We start from the raw sequence: 20,828 nt of genomic DNA on the forward strand, positions 1-20,828 counted from the left end.
CTATCTTGGTAGTTTTTTCTTTCAGCTGTTTCTGAAGATCATCAAATTTAGTGTTGAGATTAGTCACCTGGTCCAGCAGAGGGTGCAAAACCATAGTTAACATGTTTGGGAAGTCAGTAGGCACTTCCGGCTTGTGTCTCGATGACTGTGAGCTGGCAATTCTTTGAGAAGAAGTCTTTTTCGGCACCATTTTATCTCCTCGCACAGACATTGTTTACATAAGAAAAAGTTTGTTTGGACACTCTGAAGGTCTGTTTATTTAATTGCGCTCTGAGCTGGTTTACATCCTCTTTGGCTATGTTGATTTTCAGCAACAACCGGCTCTCTGCCCTTCGCTTTATATGCCGCGATTCCCCCCCGGGGGGATTCCTCACTCTTCCTCCTCTACTGATTTGAATTAGGGCTTTCGGGTGGTTGATCGCGTCTCTGCTTAGTTAGTTAAATATGCTCAAACTCACAGTTCATCCCAACGTTTTCTTCAGGGGCTGGGTGGGAGCAACCAGGCGCTAGATCTCTTGCTCGCTTTCTCTGGCATGCGCCTCTGCATCCATGGTGGTCTCGTGGTGGCAGGACCTATGTGGCAATTCTTCGGCTGCCGCCTTAGAAGAGGCAGTGGTGGCAGGACCTATGTGGCAAAGGGGAGCCTCAATTCTTCGGCTGCCGCCTTAGAAGAGGCACCCCTCGCGCCCCAGGCTACGACCCCCCTACAAGGGCTCTCAGGGGTCCCAGAATCATCTGGGACCCCTCCCATCCACGGCGATAACAGGGTGCTCACATCAGAGCGAGATGGAGCATGCCTGTCCAGCAAGTTGCCAAAACCGGAAGCCAAATCAGCATATGTTCTTGACCAGTGATCACATCACCTTCAGTCTTCAGAGGAAGCCCTCTGCTGTATCTCTGTAGGAGTCACTGCTCCTTCCAAGAATGTCTGTCCAGACCAGTGACTCTCACAGATATATGGGCAAGGACTCTTCTGCAATCAGGAGATATTTTTCCTGATGTATTCTAAAGGTAAGCCTGAACAGGTATAAGAGTGAAGTATTGCTCCTTTTTTTTTAGGTGCCTCCATTGCATAGGCAGCCGGTGTGGTATAAGGGTTAAGGGTGTTGGACTAGGATCTGGGAGACCCAGGTTCAGATCTCCCCTTCTGCCATGGAAGCTCTCTGGGTGACCTTGGACCAGTCGCACTCTCTCAGACTAGCCTACTTCACAGGGTTGTTGTGAGGATCAAATGGAGCAGAGGAGAATGATGTAAACCGATTTGGGTCCCAGTTGGGAAGAAATCAAGTAAATTAAAAATAATAATAAATGAGAACTATGCAGAGCACTGAAATCCTGCTCCCTGTCCACTGGTGATCCTCCTCTGCCTTTGCTATCATTTGAACAATCAGCTGGCATCATCTGCAAGGCCTGTTTTATAATCTTAAGGCTTAGCAGCTTAATTTTCACCTTTAAAAACCCAAACAGGGTTTCTTGGAATTATGAACACTTAATACACATTTCTGCTCTTGCATTGTGCAGCCATTGCAGTGCTTTCCTAACCCCACAGTGCAGAGTTACATGTATGTGTGCTTTTCTTCTGGAGACAAAGACAGAGAGGCAAAGAGCCATGGCCCAGGAGGGTACAGTTGTACGGCTGCTCACTTGGGGCAATGCTGCTCACCCTGGTATGGTCCACAATACATGGCTGCAGTGATGTGAGGAGAAAAAAATTCCGATGCGATATTTTTTTCATGGAACATTTTCTGCCCCACATATAGTCAGGGCCGTTGTGTTACAAATCAACCATTAGCGATGGTCTTATGTGTGATATGACGCATGGACAAAGCCCAGTGCTTGTACGTGATCCAGGCAGTGTGAATGCCTTCTTTAAATTTTGCTGACGTTATTTAAATTATTTACATAAATTTGATTCAGAAGATTTCCCAGCTCAATTTTCCTAGGAAGCCCACATCACTATATTAATTCATAAGGAAGAATTTCTGTGACTAGCAGTTCTTAAGATCACTGGTGACCACCAGCTGGCAACGATCTTCTTACCTTGTTGAAGTGGTTTTGTAACTCCCCATTTAATCTTCTGAAAGAGCTGGTTTTCCTGTGGCTGAGGCAAGTAGGTTATCCACGCAGCTGGGCATGGATTTGATTTGACCACTGTTGTGTAACTCCTTCTGTGTGCATAATCCATGGTGAGGCCTAGGGCTTCTGCTTCTAGGACCTATTATTGTGTTGTGTTGCTCTTACACGTTGGGGCTGCAGGTCTGATGAGAAAGAATGGTTGAACCCAAGGCCAGCTCCCACCAGGCTTTCCAAGTACTTACCATGATTTGGCGGGGGACACATACTTCTTCCCAGGACCATTCCCACACGGAAAACAGACGCGCCGCACCATGCCGTCGCCAGGAAGTGACACTGGGTGACGCTCTGGCAATGGGGCTGGAGACTTGATGGTACTATCGAGTTTCCAGCTCCATTGTCAGAGCGTCGCCCAGCATCACTTCCTGGCGATGGCATGGTGCGGCGTGGGTGTGTTACAGGGAGAAATGTTCCGGCCGGGGATCATGTGCCCCCCCCCCGAATCACGGTCAGTACTTGGTAACCCTAAAGCTCCCACAGTCCATTGCATGGATAGTTCAGGTGTAAAGTACCCCAAGCAAACCCACAATCCTTGAAGGGGGAAAATATCTCAATATAGTTCTTTTAGACACAGGTAATGATCTAGTTGTAAACACATGGATTTAGAAGGAACCTGCAGTACAGTACTAAGCAGTGCTAGGGTGGAACTCTGTTTAGGATTGTACTGCTGGTTTGATATCTTTAAAGGCTCCCAAAGGAGCAGAGGAGAACTTGCACAGCTAGCTGTTTACCCAGTGTCTGTTTTTCAAAATGGCCAGAAACCTATCTTCAAGCAGTCCATTTGTATGTATTGCTGCTCTTGCTATTTAAAAGGAAACTTGGAGTATATTATTTCCGGTATGGCAAACCACAGTCATTGTGTTTGTATTGGCTCTAAGCCAGGAAGCAATACACCATGTTATATGTGGATATAGCGAATTTCCTGATTTGATCCTTAACAGGTTTGCAACTTTCAAAAAGCCACCTTTTTTTACAAATGCCTTCTGAATGCTACTGGGTGTCTGGAGATTTTGTTCTGCTTTATGAATTTCTTTCCTGTTATTGTAGACTGTCCATTAATGGAGCATCCTTTTTTAAAAAGGAGTTTCCTTGATTATTGCTCATCTTGTGGGATGGTTGGTATTGTCACTTAAAAAGGGAGGACTGAGGTCAGATTCTTGTTGAAACCCTATTTCGGGTTCTGTGGAGGCTCAGATGATGGATAAACACAAACTTCCCTGTGCATAGAAAATAGGAAATGGGTTCACGGGGTCAGAACATAGGAGATGCTGGGAAATTCATGACTGGAGCATCCCAGCTACAATTTGAAGCTGATAATAGTAACAGATCTGAGAAGAAAGACTGAGAAGAGTCTTTATCAGTTAAGATCCTCTCCGTCTTGAAAGCACAATTTAGAGATTGTAATGTAGTTCCACAAGCAGCTGTTGTAGCTAATCCCAGTGCAAAGTTCCCTGTGCGTAGATATCTAGGAGGCAGAATGAGCTTTTTATATATATGCATGGGTTTTTTATATAGATAATTTACTATTTGCATTATAAGCCACTTTGAACAGAACTCTGGAGAGGTGGCATAGAAATCTCACAAGTAAATAAATATTTTATGTGGATGAATATTTAAGTTTGGAACACCCTCCTCACAGATATGGGGCAGGCACAGTGTGTGCTACTTTTCCAGTGTTGGCTACAGATATATTTTGTGTACCCAAGCTTTCTGTTGACATGGGTTTTATTTTTAAAATACCCCTCCAGTTCTTTCTTTCTTTTTTTAAAAACGTCTTTAAATTCTTATGCTCTGGCTTTTAACATTTGGCCTCTGTTTGGAATTGTTTCTACTTATTATGCGAGTGCCAGTTAATTTTTAAAAAATGTTGTGGTTGTCTTTATTGGATTGCCGCTATTCTTCTGAAGCTTCGAAGGAATTTACATTGAACTGCTGTGGTATAAAAAAAAATTATCTCTGTTTTACTGCTGATTTGTAATTTCTTTAGTTGTAAGCTGCCTTGAGTGCCTTTAGGGAATGACGGATGGAAATGCTTAAATATTCAATCATATGAGCTCCTGTGTGCAGGCTGAAGTGATGCTTCTTAGGCTTCTTGACCAGTCTGTGGTAGAAATGGGATTTGAGCTTTAGGTATCCTGTCCATTCTCCAGTGAGCTCGGGAGGAGGGCATGAAACCCATTTAATCCTTCCAATAACCCTGTGAAGGTAGGCGAGTAAACTACCCCGATTTCACTCTGTAAGCTTCATGACTGAGCTGGTAGCTGAATCCATCTCCTGCTCCTCATCTTTATCATTGGCTTATTGTATATTTTGAGGGCCCTTTAAAAATGAATTAATAAATCCTATGGCATGGCAATGTCTTCAGATCAGTTCATTTTACAGACTGAATGGGAGCAACTCTGAAAGTATGGCTAATTCTTTCCTCAGCCTAACTCACTTTTTTTTAAAAAACGAAAATTGTAGAAAATCCGAGAAACCTGTGTATGCTTAATGGAATGAAATCCTTTACCTCCCTACCCCAAACAGTTCATTCTTTTTGTCCTCCTTTTGTTCCACCTCAATCGTTCACTCTTGGTTTCTTTTTCCCCTCCTAGCAATCTATAACTACGATGCTGCCCAGGATGTGGAATTGTCTTTGCAGGTTGGTGACACCGTTCACATTCTGGAGATGTATGAAGGTAAGGGGATGTACAGTGTCAAGCTGGGGACGGGGCGGGGTCTGCAGTTGAAATGCTTGGTTCTTTTACCACCTTTTAAAAACTGGAATCTGACCTAAAGCTTAAACTAGATACCCTAGAAAGAGAGGAGTAAGATTCTTAGAAAAGAGAAACCTAAGGGCAAAAATAAGTGTTGACATTTTTTAGCAGACCCACCAGACCCAGCTCATTTCCCATGAAGCCAGACAGCAGCTACAGGGAATTGATATTGAAAGCAACTGTAGGGCTGTTTCAGGTCAGGACGGAGTACAGTAAAGGGAGGGACTGAAGCCCACCCTTGTACCATGGTACCAGTCTGAATCAGGCTCCTATAGTGCTTTAAATATTAATTCCATGCGGCAACCATCTGACTGAGCAGAAAATGTCAGGTCTGGGACCCATTTAAGGAAAATCTAGTTTGAACCTGATTATTGATGAAAATGGGTGCCAGGGTGGTCCAAAGATAGAACAATAGGATCCAGAACAGGTTGATACTTTAATACTGGACCGGCCAGTTTGTTTTGATGTGTGCATGCAAGGACATAAGAATAGTACTGGATCTGACCAGCGGTCTATAGTATCCAACATCCTATTTCTCACAATGGCCAGGTATTTCTGGGAAGAAGGAAGTGAAGTAAATAATTCAATTTTATTGTTTACCAGCTGGTATTCTCCAACTAGTAGGGTGTTTCTAATCAGGGAAGTTCAATTTAGTCATCTTGTCTAAAAACGTGATGGACCAATCCACTATCTTGTGGCAGTGAACTCTATAGATTAAATTCGTGTTGTCTGTAGAACTGTTTTCTTCATACATTGTGAAATTAGCTTATGTAATTCATGATAAAACGTAAGCTACAGTCAGTGAATAACAACAAACGAGTATGCTACTTATAATTTCATATGATTGTGTGCAGAGCAGGCTTAGTGTTTGCTAAGACATTTAGCATGAAAAAGTAAAGGGCCAGAAGTTGATGACTGTTTTGCTTGTTCCAAATATTTAAGAATTCCTCCCCATCTATTATCTTCTCTTTGTATACCAACTCTTTTGAAAGGAGGTAGCACTGACAGAATCTTGACCAAGTCCACTGGAAAGCTTCATGCTCAAGGTCTAGCATGCTTAAGCCCAATTAACTGTACAGTGTTTGAAATTGTATCTGTTTCGTATGCTGCCTGACTCCTAGTGTAATGTCTAGGTTAGATGATTTGTAGGTATAGCTGAGGTGATATACCGGTAACTTCCTATTTGGGGGACAAGACTCTCTGTCGTACTTGGATGGTGGAAATTTGCAAAGAGCCCATCAAAATGACAGTCCCAGAGTTCTATCAAACTGCCCTCTTTATAGTCTTCTACATCTCTCTTCCCTTTTCTACTTCTGTGTTTTCTGATTGCTTCATTCATTGACTGATGTCCTAGTGGACTTGTGTTGGCAGGGGAATAATGGCTTCTTTCTACCACTGGCATAAGTAAGTAAATAAAGTGTGCTGTTGGCAACCCCATAATGTTCTACCTCATGGGGTTGTCAAGACAAGAAATGGAACAGAGGTGGTTGGCCATTGCCTTCTTCTGCATAGCAGCACTGGTCTTCCTTAGTGATCTCCCATCTAAATATCAGCCCTGCTTAGCTTCCAAGGTCTGACAAGATTGGGCTAGTCTGGGCAATTAGGCATAGCTGTCCTAGTATCAGAGAGGGTCTGACTGCCCTTAGCCCAATGAATGGAGAATACAAAGATGGGGTAGTTTACTGAAGACCTTCTTTTGATTAAGAACCATTTTGGATTGGCCCATGAACAGCATATGTTGAAATGTAGACTCGTGCCAGTATGTCATAGGCTTTTACATGACACTTTGTAGGTTTGTAGCTGCGGTGGCTCAAGTGGTTAAGACGCTGAACTGCAGGCTGTGGAAGGTCAGTAGTTCAGCAGTTCGAGACCCGAGGGTGCCGCATGACGGAGTGAGCTTCCGTCTCTAGTTCCAGTCCTGCCAACCTAGCAGTTCGAAAGCAAGAAATTGCAAGTAGATAAATAGGTACCACTTCGGTGGGAAGGTAACAGCGTTCCGTGCACCTTGGTGTTTAGTCATGCTGGCCACATGACCATGGAAACATCTTCGGACAGCGCTGGCTCTTCGGCTTTGAAACGGAGATGAGCACCGCAACCCTAGAGTCGGACTCGACTGGCTTTCGAGCAAGGGAACCTTTACCTTTACCTTTGTAGGTTTGTATTGGTAGCGTGGTATTGAATCCTTTTGCCAGAAAGGAACAGATAAGACTTCCTGGCTGAAAGACAGAGTGATGGGTAAGGATAATTGATTTATCTAAAACATTTCTATGCTGCCTTTCTGTCCAGATAGAGTTCCCAAGGCTACCCAAATAGGGTCAGCATTTAGAATAAAGTATATATGAAGTAAATATACAAATAAAGTTTATATAAAATAAATATAAAGTGTATGTAGAATAATTAAATAAAAACACGTATAACAACTCAGTGAGGAAGGAGGGCTTTATGCTACTTACTCTGTGTCTTCTCTTTTGTGTAACGTGCAGAAGGAGGGCTTTATGCTACTTATTCTGTGTCTTCTCTTTTGTGTAACTTGCAGAGTATTTGATACAAACAGCAGCCTCTTGAAAAGGGCTGTGAAATGGTAACGTTTCCAAATCATGCAGAACTAACTCAGAGCATTTGAGGTCAGCTACTTTGAGTGGGAAGAGCATTGAGACAAGGGGTCATAAGAGGCAAGGTGCTGGAAAATTCAGGATTCGCTTCTCCTAATGACTTCAAAAAGACTGAGGTTGCATGGAGAAAGTGGGGGATTTAACCCTCTGCCCCTATTTGGCTTTGCCACTTGAAACCACTGCTTACCCCCTTACTGTAATTAGGCCTAAAAGAAGAAAAAATGGGCTGTTGTCAGAGTTTTGATCAGTGAAACTGCATACAGGGTTAACCTTCCTTCTCCCCTACCCCTGAATTGAGTCCACTCCCCCTTTCCCAGTGAGGCTGATATTACCATTTTAAAAAATCTGGGGAGGATTTAGTCCCAGATCTCACAGGTTCTAGTGTGTTTTGACCCTGATGTACATGCTGGGAAGGAAAAACTGTATCTCAGTTGTTGAAGTCCTCTCCAGCTTGTGTCAGTTAGGGTTCAGACGTTCAGTTCTGCTAGCAGTAGCCCTGGCAAGTGTGTCACCCCAGCACAAAGCTCCCTTCTGTCATACCCAGCGAGTAAAACCAGCTGCTTGCTTAGCAGTTTGGTAAGGCCGCCAGTTCCTTTTCACTTTGTGTCGACCTTGACACTGGAAACAGCTAGTTGGAGCCTACATGTCAAAAGAGATTATGTTGCTGATGGGGGATATGTACGGAGAAGTGGGGGGGGAGTGTTTGTGAGAGAGCTTTTAATATGCAAAAGGGGCCAAAGTATTAGCTGACCTTGCAAGTGGGGGAGAAGGAGACAAAGCAAAGTAAGTGTTTTATCTGAAAAGCTGGGTATATCTTTTCCTTGCCAGAAATGCCCATTTAAAAAAACCAACAACAACAACCAGCAAGCTAAGGCAGCTGGAAAAAATGCTGTGGGTTTCGGCAGCACTCTCTTGTAACAGATTACTTCCACCTATAAGTTTCATCTCTGTTTCCATAGCCAACAGGATAACCCTAGTAAATTGTTTTTAAGTAGTGCTTTGGAAGGGGTGTTTGTATAGAAAACATAGTAGTATTAGGAAAAGATAGTCATAGGAAAAGATAATATTATTACATTGCATCTATGGTAGGGTTGCCATTTCCCAGTTGGGGGCAGGGTATCCCCTGGTTTTGCCAGCTGGCTGTTGGGAGGAAATTCCCCCCCAAAAACAGTGATGTCACTGGAAATAAACGTGACATGCTTATGTCACCCGGAAGTGATGTGGGCACATTGGTGATGTCGGGAGGTGACACTCTGGTTTTTGGACAAAACTCTATGGTTTGAGGCTGATTTTACTGTAGAGTTTTGTCCAAAAACCAGAGTGTCACCCCCGACATCACCAACATGCCTATGTCACTTCCCGTTCTCAGAACAGCCCCCCCATTTCCCTGCCAGTGTTTCTGATGGACCTGGCAACCATAATCTATGGCCACTAGTGAGTTCATGGCAGAGGCAATAATTGAACTGAGTGGGGCAGGTGTATGTGTCAAGGCTCAGTGTGGTAGGGATTCTGCTGAGGCCCATGGCCCACTGGAGGGCCTGATGCTGACTAGAATCATTTGATCCACCTGCTTCCACCAGGAGTGAGAGGTGTTCCCAGAAGCTCCCACAGTATTGCATGGACCTCTGGAATAATCTTCCATATCATGCTAGGAGATTCACGGTGGGGATGCAGGAGCAAGGTGTAACTCTTTCATGCATCTTTTCAACTTTGCCCCCTTCAGGTGATTGTATGTATGTGCCCGAAGGCACAGGCTAGGGTATCACCAATATGCTGACGACACCCAGCTATATCTGCTGTTGGGCGGTCAGTTTGACTCTACCCCAGATGACCTGGAGTGGACGCTTCAGGACGTGGCGGGCCTGGCTTAGACTGAGTTGATTGAAATTGAATCCAACGAAGATGGAGGGCCTGTGCCTGAGTCGGAACGGGTTGTGGGTAGGGATCCCACTACCGACCTTTGATGGGGCACCATTGGTGCCAGCACCGAGGGTCAGGAGCTTGGGAGTGCTCCTGGATGCTGCCTTAACAATGGAGGCCCAGGTAGTGTCAGTTAACACTGCCATTTCCCTGGAATGTGTGTGGGGTGTTCCTCCTTTCCTCAGCCTGGTACAGTAATGATGTCTCCTGTCTGGGTTGTTATCTGCTTATGCTTTCCTGACCTTGGGGTTCCAGCTGCTCCTGACCTGCTGGGAACAAATGACTCCTATTTTGGCCGCTCTCTTTTCTCCGGCGCACAATGCACAATGCTTATTGGCTTCTGCTTGTAATGGGGTGTTTTTTTTTTGAAACTACTATAACTGTGGGTGCCCTGCTGCTCTGGACCATTCCCGACAAAAAACGTTCACGTGTTATAGTTATGAACTACCAATAAACAGAATACTTCTTATGAAGCGCTGTGTGGTGTGACCTGACTATAGAACCTGACAGGTAGCAGCCACTGCCAAGGCAGCTTTTTACCATCTACAGCTGATTAGACAGTTGGTTCCCTTCCTTGAATGCAATGACCTGGCAACAGTGATCCACGCTATGGTCACCTCGAGATTAGACTACTGCAACGCTCTCTACATGGGGCTGCCCTTGTCCCAAATCCAGAAGCTGCAGCTAGTGCAAAATGCGGCAGCCAGGCTGTTGATGGGTCTCTCTGTACAAGATCCCATCCAGCCTGTGCTGAAGTTACTGCACTGGCTGCCAATAGCATACTGGATTTGTTTCAAGGTGCTGGTTTTGACCTTTAAAGCCCTATATGGTCAGGGGCCTGTCTACCTGAGGGACTGCCTTTCCCCATACGTGCCCCAGAGAGCTCTGAGGTCAGGGTTGCAAAACCGCCTGACTTTCCCTGGTCCGAAAGACGCCAGATTGGCTACCACTAGAGCTAGGGTCTTTTCAGTGGTGGCTCCACACTGGTGGAATGAGCTCCCGGAGAACATCAGGGCCCTGTGGGACCTTTTACAATTCTGCAGGGCCTGTAAAACAGAGCTCTTCCACCAAGTTTTCCATTAGGAGATGCCACTGACGGATGAGCCATTGGAACATACTATGGCCCTTAGTGTTACACCGTGGGATGCCACTTTCTTCTTGGATCATGTTTAGAAACTGCTGCCATCTGTATTGTCTTACTTGCACTTTATGTTATTATGGGACTTTTACTGTATTTATTGTTTTATTGTATTTTATCTTGTGTAAGCTGCCTTGAGCCAGTTTGCCCGGCAAGGCAGGATATAAATGGAAATAAATAAATAAGTGTCTTCAAAATGGGGGCATGCTTAGTGGAGGAGCTCCAGAGACCATGTGGTCTACAGTCCTCCAAAACCCGGAGCCAGCCCTGACTTGGGACTTCCTGGCTGATAGATCATCTTTGAAGGTTGCATGCTCCATAGACACCATCCTCAGCCATTTCATTTGCATCCTCTGCATGCTTTTAGTGTCCGTTCTTGCTCTCTGGCAGAAATGGCTTGAGAGAAGAAGAAGAGATTGGATTTATACCCCACCTTTCACTACCTGAAGGATTCTCAGAGCGGCTTACAATCCCTTTCCCTTGTAGGTGAGGCTGGTAACAGAAAATGTCCAGTGGTGCTTTCCCCTACCACCATCTTTGGCAGTAAAGGTGTATTTCCTCATTCTACCATTATTATTATCATTATCATTATTATTAATTCAATTTATACCCCGCCCTCCCCGCCAAGGGAATCTGAATTATGGAATCTGATTTTTAATAGCTTTCAGTAGGATTGCAAGATCTTTTCAGCTGAGCTTATGTGTTAGGCTGCTAAACTGAAGTCTGTTGCCTTTTCATACAAGTTATTGGGATGTATTTCAGTTCCCTCTACTCATTTATTGTTGAACATAACAAGCATTGGTCCCTGTAGCTTAGTATTGTCTGCTTGGATGGGGAGTGACTCTCAAGATCTTGGGACTTCCTAGCCAGGAGTCTTACAGCTGGAGATGCCGGGGACTGAACCTGGGACCTTCTGCATGCAAAGCAGATCCTCAGCCACTGAGCTGCAGCCTCTCTCCCTATTACTTACCCTGAATCTTCAGGGTGGCACGAGCTATAAATTCAAATACACAAATAGGACAATGTTAGCATTCGTCTGGCCTCTGGAAGGAAAACCAATTTCCTTTATGCTAATAAAAATCCGTAGTGCAGAGCTTGAGTAGACAGTTTATGTCTGAATGTCAAAATTATTAATAGAGGAAAACAATTCTGTCGGAGTGATTTCAAAGAAAATCATAGATACAGTAGGAACGTGCAACATTAACTTTGCTTTGGAAACACATTGAGCACTTTTACCTTCTTTTTGTCTACTTATTGTGATCCAAAAAGTCTGCTTGTCCACCCCACCCCACCCCTGTATCCTAACAAATTACTCTTGGGCTTTGGAATTTGGAGGGCCTTTTATATTGAGTATTAGTTACTTGAAGACTGTGTGTGTTCTTCAATTGCTGCTCTGGCTCCTTGCAGTATTTATTAAAGGGCTGACTTGGCACAGTTTGTTCCTTGGCTTCTGAGACTGAATCTCATTTGTTTTTCAGCAGTGCATATTCATGGCAATCTCAGCATCAATGCCGCAGACACACCACTCATGTCTGTAAGGGATGGTGCTCACAACTACTTTGCCTGGCCCCTGATTAATTTTCCTTAATGTCCTTTAACTGCCCCAGTGTTCTTGCAGACCATGTGGCAAAAAAGAAAAGAAAAGAAAAGGTTTTTCAGTCTTGATCAATGCATAGTTAAGGATGGAGTGAGGATTTAGGTTTCTCGTCACAGTGATGAATATGCAACGTGGGGAAGACTTGTAGTTTGGGTATAATTTTATATATTTATAACATTTTAAAGCCAACTTTACACCCAACTTAGGGTCCCAAGGTGGCAAACAATCAAAAACAGGAAAGCAACCTTGTAAAAACAATCAAACAAAATGCACAGATGGGAAGGAGGTCAGTGAGAGTAAGTTGATGGAGCACCAAAACTAACAGAATTTTATTTATTTATTTATTTATTTATTTTTATTTATACCCCGCCTTGCCTGATAAGCAGTCTTAACCTGTTGGGAAAAGAATCATAGAAAGGGGCAGATGAATCTTCCTAGGGAGGGGATTCCATAGTTTTGGGGCCATGACCGAGAAGGCCCTGTCTCAGATTGCTACGTATCTAGTCTCAGATGGCGGGGGCATCTGAAGCAGGGCCTTCAAAGATTACCGTAATGGTTGGGTAGGTCCATATGGGAGTAGGTGGTCCTTAAGGTATGCCGGCCCCAACTTCCACCTACTCCTATATGAGTCTGCCAGACAATTAAGATCAGCATTAGGGGCCTAGGTCTGCGTGCCCCCCTTACCATCTTGAAATAAGGAGCGTGGTAACCAAAAACATTGCCTTTTCTGTGATGGTGCCTTGTGTGTAGAATGTGGTTTTTCTGATACCTGGCCTGTTAAATTCTAGGCTCTAAGAGAAAGGCTTTTTCTTTGATGGGGGCCATTGATTAAATTGTGTTGCGATTCCTATGCACTCATTTTGTTTAAAACTTCATGGCTCCCTCATGCTAAAGTGTTCTCTTGCTGCTCATGTTCTGCTGCTTTTATTGATGTTGCTGAGGCTTGTAATTACACTTTTTTATTTTGTTCTTAATAACACTGTTGTATGCCTCTGAGTACCTTCTGGGAGAAAGTGACTATGGTGTTGCTGGGTTGCAAGCCTTTGGCCCCCAAGATACAGGTTCTGGGACTCATTCTCAGGGCTGTCAGCTAGCTGTGCACACATCATGGTTTCTTTGTATGCCTGCTGGCATGAGAGGCAATACACTGGCACCAATAAGCGGAAACTACATTTTGAAATTAAACAGGCTTTTTGTTCATTTTTGTGTGTGGTGACTTGCCCATTCCTTCGAAGCCACATAAATCTACATGTATTCACAGCTACATTGTGGTACAATTCCTTGTGGGGTGTGGAACTACTATTAGTACTGCTGCTGTCAAGAGCTCTCTCAGCAGTTTCTGTCAAGAGCTCTCTCAGCCCCACCTACCTCACAGGGTGTCTGTTGTGGGGAGGGGAAGGGAAAGGAGTTTGTAAGCTGCTCTGAGACACCTTTGGGTAGTGAAGGGCGGGGTATAAATTCAAACTCTTCTTCTTCTTCTCCTAACGAAACAATTTTTTTAATAATGCAGAGTATAAAATGTTTGGTCTTGATTGTAACAAAGACAAATAGGGGATGTTCCATAACCAGAAATTTTCTATTGCCACCTCTGTAGAGGTTTGTATAGAGAAGCTGAGAAATTAACCCCCCCCCACACACACACACAAAATATCAAACTTTTAATATGGTACATGCAAACAATATTCAAAACAATCCTACTATAATCTCAGGATCTGGTTTTAGAGTCACTATACAAATAGTTTACTGGGCATATCATTTCCAAATAAATATCCAATTAATGACAGAAATGCTGTGGTACTATTAAATGTCTGAGTTAAAATGTTTGAGTTTAAAAAACACACACTGTAGCCCAGGAGGTGTGTTTAGCAGTGTTCTCCAGTGGGGGCATCCATTGGCACCATAGTGCCTTGCCAGTGTGTTTCCTGGTTCCCGCTTGTTTCTTCTGCAAAGCAAAGAGCTAGTCCTGGCTTTTCTGCACCTTGTTAGATCAGGAGGTGTTTCCTTAAACCCCAGGAGGCATCACCTTTTTGTCTCCAGGGAGCCCCCCCCCGTTCAGAAACAGATGTCTCCATCATAAGATGATGCTTGCTTTGGATAGATATTTTATATTGGTCTTTCTTGCTGTTGTGAAGGTGACCTTGAGATTCCTTTAATAGAAAGGCAGGATAAGAAGGAAGCTGTGGCTAAAGTGCCATCAGCACAGCTCCTGATGTGAGCTGGGAGCACTTCTCTGTTCTTTTGTTCCCTCTGCAAGTGGTGGCATCAGGTTTAATTTACACAAAAAATATCCACATTCTCTGCCAAGGGGTAATGCACATTCTACATCAAGAGAAGAAAAATTCATCATCTTCTTGAATAACATTATATAAATCTGCTTAACTGCCATACAGCTGCTTAGTCCATATCATTTGCTGCTAGATTTGGGTAACAGGAGCCATGCAGCGTATTGAAGCCTCACCCCCTCTGGTTTCTGGGACCATAAACTACTGTGTTTATATTCTAAATGTGATTATTACAGCCATAAGGACTAGAAACTACTTTTTAGAATTCTGCTTGTAATAAAAACATGCATATTATCTGTCCGTAGCTTGGCTGAACTATGACTCTAGCTTGTTTTTCCCACCCAGGCATATATTATGGCCTCCTCCTGGTAGCCTAGAACCTGTTTTTCCTAAAGGTCCCCTATCTGGAGACCCTATGGATGACTATTATCACCTTCCCTAGGATTTCCTTCATCCTGTATGTGATTTGAGATATGGGATAAATTTCTTGATGACATGTTACCATCTCGGCTGTGGGTATTTTGAGTCCACGTGTTATGCCCTGCCTGTGGGCACTCTGGGGGATTCTTTACAGAATTTTACTTCTGTTTCCTTTCAACTGCTCAGTTGACTATGTTGACATTTAATATTGATTATGGCAAACATTTGTTTTTCCATAGCAGAAGATATTTCTATATGTACTCCAAAACCTTTCTTTGTGTTTTATTTTAAATGATGATTTGTTTGGAACAACAGATTCTTCAGAGTATTTTTGTATTTTGGAGCAAGCCAACATTTAGCACCATCTCTTCTGGCCTTCTGTGGTAGCTTAAAGAGATGCTTGCCTTTTGAAATCAATTGATTTTTTTGTGAACAGCTCTGAAATCCATTCTAAACACACCAGTGGTTATCAGTGACATTTTAATTTAATTGAGCAACCTTTTGTCTTGGTGCTTTTAACTAATGGATTCTGTTTTCAGCAATTTCTGATCAGCAGTCAGTTGCTGCTGACTTCCCACCCAACAGAGTCTTTGTTTTGGGTGTATAACATCACTTTATTTCTGACTAGGAAGAATAATGCATTGTGTCCCCTTCCTTTACAGGTTGGTACAGAGGATATACTCTTCGAAATAAGGCCAAAAAGGTATGGTATTGCATTCCCCCCCCCCCCAAATAGTGTGTTTATATTAAATCTCGTCTCCTCTGGCTAAAAGTCATCTTGTGATTTTCAGCAGTATTTTCTGGCTCATCTTTGTTGCACTATGTTCCTCTCCACCCTTTCCAAAATGTCACTGAAATTTGTGATCACGTTAAAAAAATACATATTTCCTGGACTGTGCAGATTCTGCCATTTTGTGATTCTACTTCAGAAGCTTGACATGGAATAGGTGAAGAAGTGAGTGCAGTGAGAATCTCAGGAACCAGGAGGGTATAATTACAGCATTTCATTGTTGATGTTGAAAAAGCAAGCTTCTAGCCCCTATGACTGCCAACAATTGGCTTGAATTTAGAAAGCCAGCAAAAAGGAAACAAAGCAAGATTTGCATTGGTTAGTGGGTAGACTCTCAGTCTCCTGCATAGCTGGTCAGACTGCTTTCAGATAAACAGAATTTATTCTGTCTCATTTATTTTACAAAAATTATTCAGCAGAACAGACTCAATATACAGTGGAAAAGACAGTCTAAAATTCTTGGGTTGAGCAGTGAAATACCTTGTTGCTAAATTATGAAAGAGCCATAGAGAAGCTGTGTCTGCATTTGAGCCTGTTTCTCTAAGACATTTGCTTGAAGACAAGTCAGTGGCAAAAGCTCTCCACTGGGTGTGGTTGTTTTACAAAGCATTCATTATTTTGTTCCTTGGCTGCAATGGTATTGTCTTATTAAGTTGGAGCCTGATCCAGTAACAGTAGTTTCTTTTATTCCAGTATTTTAGAAAGGCTTTTATGCAATAGCGTTTTTTAATTCATGTCAATGGCATATCTGCACAGTAGAGACAGTAAAATTCTGGTAGACTAATGGGATATATACATGACCGAAGTGTAACTGAAGATATGGTTGATTACCTTCTATAGTGTTTTTTGTGCAAGATGAGATTTCCTATCATGTCTTATTATTTGTCTCTCAAACTTTGGAGACCCTGATAAAATTTGCTTCTTGCTGGTTGACTTAATTTGACAAACACATAGTTTATAAATCAGGATTGCTTGCTGGTGGTAGCCGAAAACTGAAGACTGTGTGTACTGTCAGTTGTGTTGCCTTGTCATGGTGACCACCTCTTATGAGCTGACAACTTTGTGAAGTGCTACTTTCTTTCCTTGTTATAGCTCGTCTCCTTGAGACTTGCCTTTTGAACCTGAAATTTTATTTGTATAGCTCTTTGAAATTGCCTTGGTATGTTGTGATATGCAAAGATACTGATTTGCAGTGACCTCTGATTTTAAGGAAGTAACTAACTAAAGAATGAGTTCTTCAAAGCAAGCAGATGGATTAGAGGTTGTGTAACTTTTGTGGATCGGAATTCAGGCTTGTGTGGTTTAGAATCAGATAATTTTCAGAACTCTGACTAAGCACAACTCCAGTTATTTCCCCTGCTCTAGCATTTTGACTGTACTGAAGATCTTTTAAATTGATTTTTAGCAGTGGCCAAGAAAATAGTGGCTCAGACGACCCATTTGCCTCAAATCGGGGGAGGGCGGACATGTGGGAAGTGGCTACTAGTTAGTTTATTTTAAATGTGATCTTTTGGAACTATCAAAAGTTGTTCTGAGGGTAGGACAAACTGTTAGAAGAAACACAGGGCTGCTCCAAAAAATGGCAGTGCTGAATCATATCCCACCTCTGCTTCTGCAACATTTGGAACAATTTATTGTGCGCCCCGATGCCATTATACTGTGCATTTCCATTCCCTTCATCACTGACCACTACTGGCAAGGAGAGGAAAATGCATAGTACACTGGCCTCAGAACAGTGGCTTTGTGGGGAGATATCAAAGGTAGCGGGGTGTTTCTTGCAATGTTTAGTTCTCCTTGTAGTCAGTCCTTAATCTTATGGTCTCTATGTCAGTGCATTCTACCTCCCCAAATTCTAGATTTTATTTCTTTTTGCCGGTGGCGTGTAGACAAGTACACAATTATAAGGGACATGCCCCGCCCAAAAAGAAAGAGCACAATGAGCCTCCCCCAAGCATTGTTCTACTGCCAGATTTCATTTTCAGTGAAATTTACCTAAATCCAGCCTGGGCTGGAAAGGGTCCCCTGGATTCCCATGAGCAATGGGCTGTAGTCTGTAAGATTTACTATCTTGGAGTGTGGCCATTGTGTTGAAGTGAGATAATCAATGCATTCAGCTGCTTTGGAGTGCTTGTCTATTGATGTTCTGAGCAAAATGTCACTTGGTCTTGCTAGATCTATGGAAGTGATTGCAAGCAAGCTAAATAACTCGATAGCGGCTAGAGTCCCAGTAGGATTTAATCCTTCTGCGCTCCTCAGATCTTCAATTCAGAAATTGGTCGTCTTACTGGAAGCACTTTCAGGGGGGAGTTGTGTTTGAATGCTTTTGAAGAAGGAAAGGAGATTGGATTTATACCAATCATTCAGAGTCTCAGAGCGGCTTACAAACTCCTTTCCCCACAACAGACACCCTGTGAGGTAGGTGGGGCTGAGAGAGCTCTTTCTAGAACTGTCCTTGAGAGAACAGCTCTGACAGAACTATGGCTTGCCCAAGATCATCCAGCAGCTGCAGGTAGAGGAGTGGGGAATCAAACCCAGTTCTCCCAGATTAGAGTCCACGCACATAACCACTGCACCAAACTGGCATATGAGCTGCTAATGGGCAGCCAGTGACTAGTCTAACCACATCAGATGTTTAACAGTCCAGGATTAAAAATGACAACCCAGTCATATGCGACCAGAATTTCTGGGGTTGTTTGAAGAAATCAAATCTTTCCTTCAAAATATAATGTAGTGCTCAGAGTTATATGATGAAGGCTCTTGTATACCTGGCCACTTTTTCAGCCTGAATCTTATTTATTTACTAAAAAATGTACTTGTTGCCTCTTGAGAAACCTGATGGAGGTGTCTAGACCTGCTTGAGGCTGCATAGTTCCTAAGCATAGCTCCTTGAAACTGATTTTAGTAAGTCAGAGCATATTTAGGATTTGCAGCCTGTTGGTGACTAGGTGAGCCTATGGCAGTAATCAGACCTAGAAAAGAGTGTTTTCCAGTGTAGTGTCCATGCAGGTAGAAACTCAAAATGGAGCTATGAGCTTGTGGAAGAACTTTTTATTTATTTATAACATTGGTCACCCGCCTTTCGCCCTCGCAGAATTCAAGAAAGCTGACAATATAAGCATCATAAAAACACAATAAAGGTCAGTTATAAAACCCATAAAAGTAACAGCTTAAAAAACTTGTAACACAACAGGCAAGGCAGCTTCCCAGACTCTGAGAACCAAGGGGTTGGATCCAGATGACATTTTCCATCAGTGGAATGGAACTTTCCTGCCTCTCCCCTCTCAGTGCAACCCACCGATTCCCCACATTGCTTCTGGGGGAATAAGGGACCATGAGGAACAAACATGAGTAAGGGGTCCTTTGGAAATTGCCAACTTAGCCTGGATCCAACTTACAGCACCAAGGGCTGTCGTGGTTGGACATCTGCCAAGGTCCGTGACCCAGTAGAGTCTCTGCACCAACCAGGGATGTTTGGCCCATCTTCTTCCATCAGGAACTGGAAATTGTCTGTGCAGACAGGACCTCACAAGTGTAGAGGCTGAACATGACCCTACTCCCCCCCCCATGCATGCACACACTGTGTTCAAGTACACTCGTTTTGACCATTGCTGGTGACTTGTGAGCTCACATGCACCAAATTGAACAGCAAAATGTTTAGAATGTTGGAGGTGAGACTCAAGCAACGCAGCCAGTGGATAGGGACAGATTCTGAGTGACACACCAGGGCGCCAACCAATTCCGGAGCGTGTGAAATGTTCTAGAGAAGTGCCACCACCATTCGGCTTTTATTTATAAGGGAGATTGTCTAACAGTGTAAATACAACAACCATTACATTGAATAAAAAACAGATCATACAGTCCCTCCTGATGCCGATGTTCAGGAGAATTGCCTGTCCTCAGAGGACAAAGAAGGAGCATGGAGGAAGGAAGCCCAAGGATTTCCAGAGTTCAGTACCATAAGACCAAACCATGATTTGGCATCATGTATGAACCATGTGTGATGTCTGAACTGAATTACTGCAACATGCTGCTCTTGGTTATAGTGGGGGAAACGACCTGGGGAAGCTTTTAACCAAATGCAGGTGTGTTCTAAGAGTCAATAAGTTTTAATTCTATAATTCTGGAACTCTTTAGTTATAAAGTGCCATTGTGATTTTTAAAAAATGTGTTCATTTTGTTATTTTACGTTATTCTTAGTTGCTGGACTTCTGCTGTCTTTGTTATGGGGGTGGCTGCATGTGCCCTGCAATGTCTTCTTTTTAAAAATAAGTTCATGTTTTGCTTCCAGGGTATTTTTCCATCTACGTATATTCATCTAAAAGAAGCAACTGTTCAAGATGGCGGGTAGGTTGGAAAGTCTTGTTTTTTATTTAGTAAAGAGAACTAGAAGCACAATAAACCTAACCTTTCCTAATCCTATCACTAATCTCTCCCTTTCCTGTCTACCTCACTATATAAAACCCTACGTACCTAACCTACCTCTGTCTAAAAAGGTCTGACACAGACTGGCATTCTTTCTTAATCTCTCTCTCTCTCTTTCTCTGTTCAGCTCTGTCTCATTGGTTCCTCTTCTATCTCATTCCATCACTCAGAGTCATTCCACTTCATACAGCACTTTCTTCTCTCCCGGCTGATATTCTTACCTTTTAAACCATCTGTCAAGAACTGTGTACCAATTACAACCTTTATGACATTATCTACTGCTCTCACGTGCATTATGTCATGGACTCTACTGCTGCTGGGTTTTTATTTTGGTTTCTACTGAGACTCATTGGTTTTTAGATGCTAATTTCACTGAGGGTTTTTAAAATAGCTTTTGAGTCAAATCAAATCAAACCTTTAATGGCATACAGAATGAACTAGAACAGATTACAGCGTTGTCAGTAAGAGTAATAAAAAGAAATACTTATACAGTTAAAATCATCTATATATCTAATAGCCAAGTTGCCCCCTGAGTGCGGATCGCTAAATCAGCACTCCGGGGGCACTTGGGGGGGAGGGGGAGGTTTGTGCACACGTGGGCCAGTCCCCACGTGTGCACAAAAATCGAAAAAGTTGAAAAAAATTTCGGGGGGATGTTTAAATCCCCCCGAAAGTGACAGAGCGTCCCCTGCGCATGCGCAGGGAACGCTCTGTAGCTGGCCTCGCCGCCGCCGCGCCGCCTCCTCCTCGGAGCCGGG

The 20,828-nt window shown here is 43.2% G+C and overlaps 1 protein-coding gene across 1 annotated transcript in view; it reads left to right on the plus strand.

Annotated features, from left to right (window-relative positions):
• DOCK5 (dedicator of cytokinesis 5) overlaps positions 1-20,828 on the plus strand; it is a 178,144-nt gene that overhangs the window by 38,814 nt on the left and 118,502 nt on the right. The window contains exons 2-4 of the mRNA XM_015427785.1: positions 4,728-4,811; positions 15,521-15,561; positions 19,937-19,992. Of these exons, the coding sequence (XP_015283271.1) occupies positions 4,728-4,811; positions 15,521-15,561; positions 19,937-19,992 (181 nt within the window). The remainder of the gene's footprint in view (positions 1-4,727; positions 4,812-15,520; positions 15,562-19,936; positions 19,993-20,828) is intronic.

Source organism: Gekko japonicus, unplaced genomic scaffold (genome assembly GCF_001447785.1).
Source record: "Gekko japonicus isolate JY-2015 unplaced genomic scaffold, Gekko_japonicus_V1.1 scaffold498, whole genome shotgun sequence".
NCBI lineage: Eukaryota > Metazoa > Chordata > Lepidosauria > Squamata > Gekkonidae > Gekko > Gekko japonicus.